The following is a 15,570-nucleotide window of genomic DNA, read 5'->3' on the forward strand; positions in this document are numbered from 1 at the left end:
ACCGTAGCCCCCTTCAATAAAACTGTTACGTAGTATTGCCCCCTTCACTACAAAATTCCGATGCCGCGGGACAAGGCTAACGCCAAATTTGTACTGCATTGAATAGACTAGTGACTAGTATAATATTATTTGTTTAATTATTGTGTGATATAATGAATAAAATATCTAATTATTCTTAATATAATGTTTTACTATATTGCCCAGAAAATTGTTTTTGTCCCCTGAACATGGAAAAACGCCCACATGGGGGCAATATTGCCCCCGTTTCGAGTGCATGCACACTTTCCTGTACCCTAATGTTACAATCAGAGTTTTATGAAGCATGGACTTAGATGCTCCCTGTGATTTTGTGCAATTCTTTTATTGTGACATGCTGATTTGCTTGAATTGCTTCTTCTGTTCTTTGAAGAAGTTTATCAAAGATCACAGATGGTCTACCACTCCTGAGTTTGTCGTGAACATCAGTTTTACCTCAGAAAACATGTGATGGAGTGCACCTTGCACATGACGGGATTCTGAATTGGCGCAACCATTGTAAACATATGCTACTTCAATCAGACTTGATGTAGCAATGAGGAGTTGTCACAAAAAGTGCGAAAGGTTCAAGGTCAAATCAACTGTTATTAACATGCACAATAAAACATTAGCTTTCTGCTTATAAACAATGTGTCTTTACTTTTTGGACATGCCACGTAAATGAGCTTTTTATTGACTATATATTTTCTTTTTATGTATTTATACTAATCAAATCTCAAGACATTTTTTTTTTATTAATCATAATTTTGATTAAGTTTTTGATATGTGTAAATTTAATTTGTAGCAGGAAAATAATTGTTTGTAGACTAAACATTAATTGTTTTGATTATAGTGATGGCAGCATGTTCTATTGCAAATATTGTCAAGAGTTCTTTGGGACCTGTAGGTCTTGATAAAATGCTTGTAGATGATATAGGTGTAAGTATGATTACAATTTTACTAAATTATTGTTATTAAATAATACACAAGATATTAAATAATATTTTGTGTATTAATGATGAGAATTGCTGAGAATTAAACGAACTGTTTTCAATTTGATAAATTTTCTGGAACGTTTACAATCGTTCTATCAATTAATGTATATATGTAATGATTTTAAATATGCACATGATGACTTAATTTAATAAATTAATAGATATATGCATAAGAAATGAATTTGTAACAATAAAAAATATGCACAGGGCATATTTAATTCTATAAGTAATCAAAACAGTACTCGGGTATATCGCGCTGCCGGATATACCGCGCTTTTACTTTCCCATCAACCGCGATATAATGAGGGGCTACTGTATTAAATAAACTTTATCCGTACACTTATATTCTGAACACTCGACAAACTTAATTTAGAAAGTAAATAAATAAAGATCGAGATATATCGAAAGTTCACGTAAAAAAACTCTTCAAACATGGAATAAAATTGAATAAATTTGTTTGTTAGACCTTAATGTTTAAACTAAATAATAACGGAAATAAATAATTTGAAGGAATTTTTATAATTTAACAGCCTTTTGGAAAAATTTGATTTAATGAAGACGTGTTGCCAACCTGCGATGTCGGGTTGGCAACTTGTCATTTAGTTTATCGCTACTGATTCGTACGGTACTGTAGAAAAATGTCGGTTTCAAGCATGCTTGCAGTTGGAGGAACGAGAACCTCTGGAACGTCCGTGAGGACTCAAAATGGTATGATAAAAGAACAAATAAAATATTTTTTTATTTTATTCGCTATTAAGCCGAAAATGTATATCGTTATAAGTAGTTTATTGTCAGATGTAAACGGATATAAAAACATGAGGTCTGAAATCTGCATATCACATAAGTGTATAATCAATTCTATTGTAAATATGATATATTAATTAAGTAAAGATAGGAGTAATGGATAATTTTTCTGTAATTATTTGAAATTAAAACCATTTTTTGTCTTAAACTATCCGACTATATTATAAATTTGATATTTCAGTATCAAGTAGATAATGATTGAACAGGTTATATAAATCAAATAAAATTCAACAAGTATTATCTTTCTTCATATTTTATCTCTCAGCTGTTTATTTTACTAATTATTAAATTAGAAGTACTTATGTACACTTTGATTTCATCAGTACTGTGATTTTATATGAAGGACAATTCATTGTCTTAAAATCACAAAGACTGGAATTTGATGCATGTCACTGACTTGTGTAGAAGGTTACTGTCATTTGTCTAAGGCTGATTTCAAGAAAAATGATCTGAGGGAATGGTGTGATAAAACTTGAATAAACAGTAAAAATATAATTTTTATCTAAACATTTAAGTCATTCTTGTGTATGAGTATACATTAAAAAAAGTGGTGAAATTATATTAATACATGACTTCCATAGTGATCATAAAATACACTTCATGCCAACGTTCAAATAAATAAAATAATAAACATTTCATGCATTACAATTTGTAATGCCACAACACTGAAGTGTTAATTATTTTATTTATATATGACTTCAAATGTGAAAGGTTTCTGCATACTTTATTACTGTGCATAGTAAAGATGAACATTATATAAGAATTTTAAAATATGAGGCATGTCCAAAAAATAAAGATACAACAGCTAGTATTTATTGAAAGCATTTTTATTTGACCAAATGTTCGCTACATCTTATTTACTGGTACATGCATTATTTTTCTACATAATTGCTGCCATTGTCCAAATACTTTTTAAGTCTGGATACTAGCTTCTGTAGCCCAATTTATAGAATTCTACTGCTTGCTACTGGAACCACATTCCAACTTCATTTTTGATCTCATCATCGTGGAAGTATTGTCCTGCAAGATGTTTCTTCAGAAAAAACAAATGGAAGTTGTTGGGAACATGGTCTGGGCTGTATGGCAGATGGTCAAAAACTTCCCATTTGAATTGTTTGAGAAGCATTTTTGTGACAATTGCTGTGTGAGCCCAAGCATTGTGATAAAGCAGACAGATACCAGTTGTCAACGTTCTCCTCCATTTGTTTTGAATGGCCTGTCAAAGACGTTGCAAGGTTAGGCATTATGCAGCAGCATTTATTGTGGTGCCATGAAGCATGAAGTCAGTCAGAAGAATGTCTTTTCTGTCCCAGAAAATAGAAGCCATGATTTTTATTTTATTTTTATTTTTTGAAATTGAAGTTTTGAATTTCTTGGGTTTTGGTATACATATATATGATGATATTGCAATGATTTTATTTGGATTCAGGAGTATGGTGGTAAATTCAAGTTTCATCACTTGTCACAATGTGGTCCAAGAAACTTATCTGCATATGCAGAGCATGTGAGGAAGTTGAGTGCAACATCCATCTATTTCGTTTGTGTTTATCCCAGTGTTTCTCAACCTCTAATGAATTGTCGCCCCCTTCAATAAAACTGTTACGTAGTATTGCCCCCTTCACTACAAAATTCCGATGCCGCGGGACAAGGCTAACGCCAAATTTGTACTGCATTGAATAGACTAGTGACTAGTATAATATTATTTGTTTAATTATTGTGTGATATAATGAATAAAATATCTAATTATTCTTAATATAATGTTTTACTATATTGCCCAGAAAATTGTTTTTGTCCCCTGAACATGGAAAAACGCCCACATGGGGGCAATATTGCCCCCGTTTCGAGTGCATGCACACTTTCCTGTACCCTAATGTTACAATCAGAGTTTTATGAAGCATGGACTTAGATGCTCCCTGTGATTTTGTGCAATTCTTTTATTGTGACATGCTGATTTGCTTGAATTGCTTCTTCTGTTCTTTGAAGAAGTTTATCAAAGATCACAGATGGTCTACCACTCCTGAGTTTGTCGTGAACATCAGTTTTACCTCAGAAAACATGTGATGGAGTGCACCTTGCACATGACGGGATTCTGAATTGGCGCAACCATTGTAAACATATGCTACTTCAATCAGACTTGATGTAGCAATGAGGAGTTGTCACAAAAAGTGCGAAAGGTTCAAGGTCAAATCAACTGTTATTAACATGCACAATAAAACATTAGCTTTCTGCTTATAAACAATGTGTCTTTACTTTTTGGACATGCCACGTAAATGAGCTTTTTATTGACTATATATTTTCTTTTTATGTATTTATACTAATCAAATCTCAAGACATTTTTTTTTTATTAATCATAATTTTGATTAAGTTTTTGATATGTGTAAATTTAATTTGTAGCAGGAAAATAATTGTTTGTAGACTAAACATTAATTGTTTTGATTATAGTGATGGCAGCATGTTCTATTGCAAATATTGTCAAGAGTTCTTTGGGACCTGTAGGTCTTGATAAAATGCTTGTAGATGATATAGGTGTAAGTATGATTACAATTTTACTAAATTATTGTTATTAAATAATACACAAGATATTAAATAATATTTTGTGTATTATTTGTGGGAAGTTTGTATTGTACATTTTTCTGTTTTGTTAATTAATTCATTATATAATATATTATTTCAGTAAATATAAATGGCTTTTCCTGCAAATTAAAACAACCAGAATTGGTTAGTTGTTGTTATATGTGATCAATACACACATTTGAATTTTTGTAGAGATTATTGTAATTCTTTATAATTGTTTGTGAAGAAGAATTATAAAATGTAACAAAGAAAGGAAATTTGCAAAGTGATGTGAAACATTGGGGATAAATGGTTAAAGGAATGTGGCAGAGTCCTCAGGCAATAATATATGGCAATCTTACAACACCTGAGCTTTTTGTTGTGAGAATTTTTTTTTCACAAACATTTTCAACCTACTACCATAGGCCATCGTAGGTTTTACTTTTCCAGTTGTTATGTATACATAACAAGGGAAAGTATTGGAATTGTATGTCATATTTGACCCTCATCAATTGCAGAACTCCATGTTTTGGGACTACCTGAATCCAAAAAAAAATAAAAAAAACTGGCAAAAAAGTTCTGTGGTATGTGTGTATTGGTGTTTATTTTGCTTAATATATCTGGATGGGGTAAAGATTAAGTAATGAAATTTGGCATGGTGGCTTGTATATGAGGGGCATTGATGTTATTAAATTTTGGTGGGTAAAGGTCGAGGGTGGGGAGATAAATGGGTTCATGTATATCTCCGTTAGGGTCAGATTTAATGATGATTTTACTTGTTAACATTGGTAGTTTATTATAAAACTCATTCCTACCCTCAAAATTAAGGTTTTGTTTCGCCATTTTATAATAATTAAAACTATAAAGTTTTTTATAGCAAAATCTTTTAACAGATAATGCTACATAGTTTTATTAAGTTATATTGTAATTAAAATTATAAAAGTTATTTTTAAAATAAGTTCTCAAAATAGCCAGGAAAGTTATGCAACTCATTGCTGGAGTTTTTAAATAAATTTAAGCAAATGTTCCACTAATCAAACATTCAGTTTAATTTTTTACATTTCAAGTATTTGAAATACAAATTTAAAAGTATACAAATAAAATAAATTATGAAAAATAAGGTTACAAATAAAATTAAGAAAAATATAAAATAAAAGTTAATAAAGTATAACACAAAAATAAAGTCAAAGTTGATTATAGGGGAACATAAATTGGGGATTTTATGCTCTAATCATTTCGCTATGGCATATTTCCAAACAGAAGGCAATGTGTTTGCATCCCTAGCATTCAGGCACTGTTCTTTAATCTTGCTTATATCTATTTTTTCCATTTCCATAGCAATTATTGGAAAATGTACTGGTTCAATAATGTTTGCTTCATCCCACTTTATAACTAATCCTTTCACTTGTGCCATTCTGCTAAAATTATATTATTGTAGCCTTTTTCCACATTGTACTTGTGTTCTTTGAGATGCACATTGAGGTTTTGTTTTGTAACCCCAGTGTAATTTTTATTTGACTCCTATAAATGATAAATATCATCATAAAAATTATATATAATTTTTATTACATTCATTAACATTTGCCTTCAAATTGAAGATGTGAAAGCTGTAAGGGATTTGGAAAGAGTTAAAATATTTTGAAAAATTTCATTGATATTAGATTATTAGGAGTATTACAGATTGTCGTCTCAAACTCAGTTTTTCCTAACACTATTTTTTAAATCTCAAAATATTTTAAAATTTAAATATGGTGATACATTATACTAGAGAGGGTGCTTAATATTTGGAGCCTAGCCTTTGCATCTTGCAATGCTCTCCTCCATATTACATTCATTATAATTCTTACATAAACAAATAGAGTATTTTTAAACATTTTTGTTTTTAACGTTAACATGGCATTTTAAGTTTTAAAAATATCTGCAACTGTCATTAAAAGAAGTTTTAATTAATATAGAAATGTTTTCTGCATGTCATCATACCAAATTTGGTTGCATTTGGACTGCTTAATATTTCTCCAGTGTTGAATTACAATCACTTCGTATATATAGTGGAAACTTTATTATCTAAACTTGATGGGACCAGGTCTTTTGAATAAAAGAAGTTTTGGATAATTCACAAACTTGTTTGTTTTGGGTAAATCAAGCACTGTGCATTTAAAGTCTTGTGAACTTCAAATTTTGTAATGTAATTACTATATTTTTTTGTAAAATACAGTCGACCCCCCTATAAGACAGTAGATACGTTCCATTCTTTAGGAATCCGATTTCTTACGAGTCCTTCCAATCACAGCCCGATACGTGTCAAGTTCACGGACTACGGCTGTTTGAAAGGTTTTCTTCCATAAAATTAATCGATTCTAGACTAATCCGACTCAACATTTCCAAAATACTTATATTTTTTTGGAAATAATCCGTATAAACTACGCTATAAACAAAAAATTGTAGGATTACTTACCGAGTGTGCACCATTCGACATCGCCGTTGCTCAAGCTTGTTTTCGTCGCGGAACAGCTCAGCAAACTGCGGCCGCGATTTCTGATGTTATTTTTCTGCGAAAACTTCGTTGAACTTTGGAGACATCATTAATATAAATAATTTTAATCGCCGTTGAATAAGAAATGTTTCTTTCACAAGAAATGTATAAAATTACAGTACTGTATTAGACTTACGGTACCTAATTTACATACTGTACAGACGATAGTTAGCGTAAAATCTCCGTAGCGTGGCGCCACGCTAGACGGCGGAAATTATATATTTAATTATAACAAAGTTACAATAAGTTAATATATAATTATATATACAGTACCTAATTTATATATAATTAATATATAATTATATGTACAGTACCTAATTTATATATAATACTGTACAGATGATAGTAATCTCTCTGTAGCGTGGCACTTGATGGCGCGGAAAGTAGTTCGGCTGTCCGATGACGTTTTACGTAATTATAGGAGTTTTTTATGGATACCGTCGCAATTTTTTCGCTGTCTTATAGGAACCTGTTTTATAGGGGGGTCTACTGTATGTATAAAATAAATTACAGGAATGTAAATTCGTCTACCAAAGTGTGTTTTTGGATTACAGAGACAAATTTACATTTGTAATAATATACAGCAAGCCGTTTATATATTTAATTACAGGACATGTTCAATAGAAAACAGGATAAGTGCCATTAGAATTTAAATATTATTCACAAAACCAAAAATCCAGCTCATAGATCAAAAAAGTGAAAGAAAAATGAACCATTTCAATTAAATAACACCAACAAATCTTTATAATTAAACCAGCAAATAAAGTTTTTAATATACTTTGACAAGTGCTTTTGATCCAAATTGGGATCTGCTTCAGGTCAAAACATTCTATACAAAAATTCTGTACAAGCTTATTTCCAGTATGAAAGTAAGCTACATAGAATTCTACCAATGGAAGGCAGCATTTGTGTGACCGTAGGGTCAGCACCTCTTTAGTGCGTCGTTAAGACTGACACCACTGTGTCCCAATTGACACGGAAGTTGAGACAGTGTGTTGATTCGGTCATGCGAGTGGCCATGTGCACGGGAGATCAGATCCAGGATGGAGATTGGTTGAGAGACAGCGTACCAGAAGTGAATCACTTGGGTACCAAGTTAACAACTAATAACGATTTAATTACATAGACAACATGATACAATTTACAATTTCGTTACAGTTTGTTAGGCCTTAATTTCAAGGGATTTTTAAACAAAAGTGGTTGTGAGAGAGAGCAAGTTTACATGAGATTTGTGTGGCAATAAATACCTTGGGGTGGTGATGATCAAATATAGTCAGATGTTCATTCTTGGGAGGTATTCTTGATCGTTCTTGATCGTGTAGCAATGTATCTTAGTCCCTTGGATAGAGTTTGTCTTCAAAATGTGTACTCTTAGATGAGGAAGTATCTGTTGAACTGAAGCATCTGCAAGAACTAATTTGGTTTCTGCTATTCCTTATATTGGGGTAGATGTTGTTCAATGATTATGGGGAGGATTTTCAGTGGATAACCCTGTATATCCATTGGCACTAAATTAGGCACTAGATAAGGGTTGATATTCTGTTGAGAGACGGTAACAACTGCCTAAACTTGCAGTTTCTGGCTATATTGACTTGGAGAAATCGAGATAGCGGGTTAGGAGTTTATGAGAAAGCGTCGCTTTTATTGCTAAGAACTTAACAAATGATTCACTCCCAGGTGTGAAAGTTGATGTTATGACGTTAAATTGTTTTTATATTTAATTAAGACATATTAAATGTACATTGAAGATAACTTATTTCAATTGAAAAATATAAATATTAACATAATATATGTGAAAAATTTTCAGATTACAGTTCAACGTCATATGTTTTTTTAGTAAATGTACAGTCGACCTCCCCTATAACACTTGATAATTCTGTTTTATATGAATTCCATGTTGTACGAGTTACTTAGATTTTAGACACTGAAATTCTTCATCAGACTATTCTCATATAATGTTTGAAATATACAAAAATATTGAAATTACATAAATAAAAGAAAATAAAAATTTAAGTTTTGGATATATTTTTAAATTTTGTTTTTAGGATGTTACAATTACAAATGATGGAGCAACTATACTTAAACTACTAGAAGTAGAGCATCCAGCTGCAAAAGTGTTAGTTGAATTAGCTGAATTGCAAGATCAAGAAGTTGGTGATGGTACATCATCAGTAGTAAGTATATTTATTAATTGGTTATTATAGTCCTGTTCATTTTAAGAACTTGAAAATCATACATTTTGATTTTAACAAATGATTACAAATACTTCTTTTAAGTAACTTCATTTTATCTGCACATGTTATTTAAAGTGTCAGTATAGCAAAATCAATATTTTGTTGATGTTAGAGTGAATTGTTATACATAAATATGTATTCCACTAAACATTTTCAGAAAGATTTTGCTATATTTAAGATAAAAATTAATGAAAATGGCATGTGTAATTTCTGTTTACAAAAATTCCACTTTGTGTAGTATTCATAAATTTGTTCAAATTATTTTTTCAAAAGAAAACTAAAAATATTTATCTTTGTTTTTTATTAAACAGTAGTTGTCAATAGTCATGATGATATTGTTTCATTTGAATCATTTTTACAAAATTATTATTATTTATCTTTGTTTATTTTGAAATTGTTAATTTAAAATCAGTAATGCAGATTTAATTCTGATATTAATATGTTAAAATCAAATAACTAAAGATGCTAGAATCAGAATTAAAAATTGTGTAATTTTAAAACTAGGTCTGGAATATTTGTGAAAAACTATATTGAAAACAAAAATTTAAATATTGGTTGCATAATTATTATTTTTCATTATGAATATGATAAATACTGTATTTCAAAGTTTCAAGAAAACAAAGACTATCTGAATAATCAGTTAGATTTGTCAAGTCTTTGTCTTCTATCAATAAAGAGAGAGCATGAACTGCATAGCTAACCCAGTGTTTTTTAACCTTTTTCTAATCATGACACCTCAACTTTTTTTTTGCAACAGTGTAGTCCTACTTTATTAGTGTATTTATTGTGTTTTAGTTTTAGTAATGTGTGTAAGAAGTGTTATGGCAATGTATTGTGGAATGCCTGAAGTAGCCCAATTGAAAATCTGAGCTATCCTATAGATTTGAACTAGAACTGTATAATGTTGTAACTTTAACTGTATAATGTAAATATATAACAACTTTTTTAAGATATTATTTTACTAATTGTTATTTTTAAGCTTCTATTTCTATCAAAATTATATTTCTAATACAGTAGAGCAGTGTTTTTCAACCTTCTTGAATACGCGACCCCTTTACAAGTTTAAAAAAATTCTGGTGACCCCCCCAGGGTCATATTAAAACTATATCAGTGATTTTAAAAACTACGTATTTAATTTTCTTTCTGTTGAGACCTAAATATCGATTGAAAAACCAATTGTACTTTAAAATAAAAACGCAAAGCCTTCTCACTGAAATTGTAGTTTTATTTATTGTAGTGTAGGACCTACAAACACTTGTCTTTTTCTTTTACCCGCGACCCCCGTGTAAGGCTTTGCAACCCCCCTGGGGGTCGCGACCCACAGGTTGAAAAACACTGCAGTAGAGCATCGATTAACTGTCACATCGGTTAACCGGCTGTTCTAGTTGGCAGATTTCAAATGTCTGCTAGTGATGTGGCACTACAATATTTGGCTATGTCTTGGCTACTTTAATATTATTTTTGTTAAATTTTTGTGTGTTTTAGCTGGCAACACCGGCTCAACCATTGAAGGGAGGCCAGTATTTAAACGAGACTTAATTTTCTGATTATGAGTAGTTGTTTGTTTTGTGAGCAATAAAATAATTTAAAAATAATTTTTAACGATACAATAGCAACGATTATTATTTTAAAAAAACTGTTAGGCTTAACATCAATGAAAATTCAACGCGAAGTTGGTTAATAGCGATATACTATACTAATAATGTTTTTTTTTCATTATTTTCGGTTATTCAATTTTTTTCAGTTATCTGACCAACATGAGTCCCCAATTGTGTCGGGTAATTGATGCTCTACTGTATTGCTATTGTAAGAGTTTGAATGATAATTGTTTAGCTATTTAGGTTTAGAAAATTGAGGATATCTGAAGATAAAATAGTTTAAATATTTATAAAAAGTAAATAAATAGGACTTTACCAGTTTTATTGTATTAATTATTGATTGTCTTGTCTTGTTAAAAAATTATCCTATAAAGAGAGTACTTGCTCAAAACAATACACTTGGAATAAATTCGATATACAGTGGATTCTCAATCTATCATTTTTGGCAGGACTTGGAGGAAAACAATTGATACAGGAAATTTATGACGTTATTGTTTATCTTGTATGAAATGTATTTTCTAGTGATATGCTTACATGATGGCTTTCCGCCATACTAAACGATATGGAGCATGCGCATGGACATCCATTTATTCTACATTTTAAAAAAATTGTTAAGAATACTGAAATTTGTTCATTTCTTTTGGTAAGAATACTTAATATATTTACTTTTTTTTTGTACTTGAAGATGATAACATACAAGTGTCAAAAATGTTAGTGAAATTATACATTTTTGTCACTTACGATGTGTTGATTCTTTTACAGAAAAGGGTTCTGACTTTTCTCACTTGTCCAGATGTTATTTTCCCTACCTTAACAGTGCAGTGTTGCCAACCATGTGTGAGAAAATCGTCTTATCCCCTTGAAACTATTGTACATCCATCTTGATCTTTTATACGTACACCCTTTATCTGTGGAAATATTAACAAGGTTAACCTTATGTCACAATCTCATAAACTTTTTGACTGTAATTCCTTCTTACAACAAAGCAATTTTTAGAATGCAGTTTACAATGAAGTTTTTACAACTGTACCTTATAATATATGATGCAAAACAAACCTCTGGACGTAAGCTAAAATTTGTTTTTTCATACAATTTCAACATATCAAGCATTAACAAATATGTAACACATCCTTTATATACCATACTTATTTCATATGCATAAACCTTAGTTTTCCCAAATTTTTGCAACTGTCTAAAATTTTTAGTACACTTCTCGAGTGGTTTCAACTCCCTATGCCAAAAAAGTTTGTTTTAGACAGTTCACTAAATGGAAACTACTCTATAGGTACTACATTAATACATTTTGTACAAGTAGAAGCATGGTGGCATTTCAACAGAGAGGTTTATTTGCACAAATTTTCTTTTCACATCAATTTGAGCATTTTATCAGTGGGTCTAAAAGTATAGCAGTTAGCAGTCTCGAAAGGTATGACAAAGAGCTTTATAAAAGTATGCCTTATAATCAAGAATCTATGGTGATGGCCAATCTAAAAACTGATGAAAATATAGTAGCCCTCTAGCAACGAAAAAAGACAAGAAATGTCAATGAAACGGTGATGTGTATAAAAATAGTGATTGCAAATTACTTTTTTCTTCCAAAAATTAATTGCTGTTTTTGAAGTAAGACATATTTATGAAATTATTGTACAGATAGCAATGCTGAGACAATTTGCTACTTTTTACCAGTGTTGACAGGCTTTAAGAGGAAATGTCATCAATAAAGTACAGTATTTTGTAAAGCAGTAGACAAAAAATAGCCAAAAATTGCAATTAAAACTGGTTAGCTGTAGTCAAAGGGTTTTAACTTAAATTTGTCATGCTTTTATTTTTAGTACACAAGTCTGTGTTTCACTTTAGCTCCCTCTATTGTGAGTAAAACAACTGATGTGGGAAAATATTTTTCTTTCAGTTAAAATAGAGAATGAATATTAAAAATCTTCTAATCTGAATACCGGTATTCTGATAAAATCACACTTACTAAACCTTTATTGTCCGGTAATTGTAAACTATTCGTAATGAATATTGAGAATATTGCAGGTAAAAAAATACAAGGAAAATTAACATTATATATATATATGGGTCCTTTTTTGGAAGTGGAGAAAACAACAGATAGATGTGGGAAAATGATAGATTGAGAATTCGCTGTATTTAAATTTGTCATAACATAATCTTGAAGAGACTGAATGATGTGTTAGGTAATTTTTCAAGGAAATATTGAACTACAAATGTGATTTCTTCTTATTGATGATAAAAACTTAAAATTTATTTAAAATATTTGTTAGATTCTAAAAAACTGTGTACTTAGAAATTTTTAGCAAGTTTAAGGTTTTTTAATAAAAATGCAATGGAATTATTGATAACTATAAATGTATATCAAAAACCAAATTTTTGTGAAGAAAAGGAAGAAAATTTAATGTAAATTGTGTATGTATATGATGTATATAGATACACAATTTATTCCAAGTATATGGGGAGGGTGGATTTTGTGTGCATAGGCATTTGAACACCCAAGGTAAAGCTGTTTCTATGATTTAATACTTAAGTTGTAATAATAAAATTAGAAAATACTGTTACTAGCCAATAAGACAGCAGTTACACATTATTTATTTAGATCAATTTTATTAAAAACACCAGCAATATCTAAATTTGTGTACATATAATAATCTTTTACATAAAAAAAAATCAGTAATCACTACATACAATGAAAATGATTTTTTTCAATATTTCAAATTTATCACATTATTTTTCAATAGACATTATCTATAATTACTTTAATGTACAGTGTTTGTGTCCCATTACTTTCCTAGTTGGAATTGTTTCCAATTTAGGTATACAAATGGGAAAAAGAGATGTTCTGCAAAAATGACTTTAAAAATTTGATTTATATATCATTTTGCTGATACAAATTATTCTAATCTGAACAAAATACAAAAGTATTTTTCTTGTTCAATAGATAGCAAGAAAAATTTTTTAAATTTTATTTAATCGACATTTAATGATAACATGCTTAAGATGCTTATAATAACATGCATCTTAAAGATGCATGTTATTATAAGTGTGCATCTTTATTATAAGTGTGTTATCTTTAAGATGCATGTTATTATAATAACATGCATCTTAAAGATGCATGTTATTATAAAAATGTGTTAACATTAACAAACAATATAAAAAAGTATGCTTTAAAAGCATGTTCATTTAAAATGATTCTCTAAAATTATACCTAGTTACTTTTTGATGTATATCACTTAGCTGATTCATTCTTAATTAATACTTAAAAATATAGGTGGGAACAGAATTTTAAATTAAAAATTAAAACTATGACTGGAACGTAAATTTATTTAATTGCTAGGGATTTGTTACGTATGTGATATAAATGTAATCATATAAAATTTCTTTGCAAGCTGTTTACTTTCAAAAAGTTGCAAGTATACTTGAATTGAATAATTTAGAAACTGAAAAACTAGAGAAAATTTTATTTTGTATTTGAGGGATTGTATGGATATGAAGAAACTTTAATTAGAATAAAAAAAATTTGTATATAGTTTTCATGAAAGTTATTTGTAATTAACTTTGATTGATAAATGCTTATGTATATCTACTTTCATTATGTCAGTATAACATTTAATTTCAGATTGTTTTAGAATGTAATTAATTTTTTTTTTTTAACTAATGTTAGGATTAAATTTTATGTATATCAGGCTTAGTTTTTAACTAGTTGACAATTTACAATTTATTCAATTTTAATTTGTTTTTAGGTAATTATTGCTGCCGAACTTTTACGCAATGCTGACGAATTAGTGAAATACAGAATTCATCCAACATCTATAATAAGTGGATATAGATTGGCATGCAAGTATGTGTTTAATTAGATAATTATACAGTATGTGAAATTAATTTACTTAATTGCAACTATGCTAAAATTAATAGTTATTTTTATTAAAAATATGTTGAAGTAACAAAGTTTCATGAGAGAACAAGAATGATTAAATTTATTCCAAAGTATTAATTTTTTTGATTCTTAGTTGTTTTGAATTCTTAATTCATATTTCATTATAAAAGTTAATACCCTTAATTGTACACAATATAGTAAAGTGCATTGCAAAAATATAAGGTTATCCCAACTTTTTGGAATAATAAATTTTTTTTATCTCACTTAAACAAAAAACTAATGACAGAAATAAATATAGATGTAAAAGAATTACTTATTTAATTTACAATTAAAAATAAAATTGAAAATATAAATTTTTATTCAAAAAATTAAAAATAATGGTATTGCAAAAATATGTGGCCAGTGGTATTTACGGTATGTTTGTGGAATGACTAGCATGTTGCATAAAAATGGGGGAAACCAGCATACTGGTTAAACTGTGACTAAAATATAAAATTAATCAGATTAACCAAAAACTAGTTGTTAATTAAACATTAAAGAAAACATTCTTCCCAGTACATTAAAATAATAACATTTTAATTTGACTGACTTAAAATTAGGAAGAGAGTTTTTGTTTTCATGACAAAACAACTAACAACTTACTGACAGTAGTAGTAGTACTAGTTAGTCAGTGTTGGCTACTACTACCACCTTTGAATTGAAATAAAGAAATAGCACTTCACATGTGTACACAATTTTTGATTTACACAGTAGACTGACTCCATGTAAAATGAAAATAGTTTAAGTTGAGGCTAACATTTATATGGAAAATCAAGAGATATGCTCTATTTTCTAATTAACCATTATAAAATATAAAATGAACAAAGTTGAAATTTTATTCTGTATCTTCTCTGCTTGTAGATATTTTTTAAAATGTAGTTCAACACACCCCAAATTTTTGCAACTGTCT

General features: G+C 29.4%; 1 protein-coding gene across 1 annotated transcript in view; it reads left to right on the forward strand.

The window, feature by feature from the left end:
- The first annotated feature begins 1,648 nt into the window (after positions 1-1,648).
- The window catches only part of LOC111622799 (T-complex protein 1 subunit alpha-like), a 37,047-nt gene continuing 23,125 nt past the window's right edge, over positions 1,649-15,570 (forward strand). Inside the window, exons 1-4 of the mRNA XM_023365215.1 lie at positions 1,649-1,718; positions 4,257-4,342; positions 8,946-9,074; positions 14,488-14,585. Of these exons, the coding sequence (XP_023220983.1) occupies positions 1,649-1,718; positions 4,257-4,342; positions 8,946-9,074; positions 14,488-14,585 (383 nt within the window). The remainder of the gene's footprint in view (positions 1,719-4,256; positions 4,343-8,945; positions 9,075-14,487; positions 14,586-15,570) is intronic.

Source organism: Centruroides sculpturatus, unplaced genomic scaffold (assembly GCF_000671375.1).
Source record: "Centruroides sculpturatus isolate CEXI.00-Female unplaced genomic scaffold, Cexi_2.0 scaffold331, whole genome shotgun sequence".
In the NCBI taxonomy this organism is placed as follows: Eukaryota; Metazoa; Arthropoda; class Arachnida; order Scorpiones; family Buthidae; genus Centruroides; species Centruroides sculpturatus.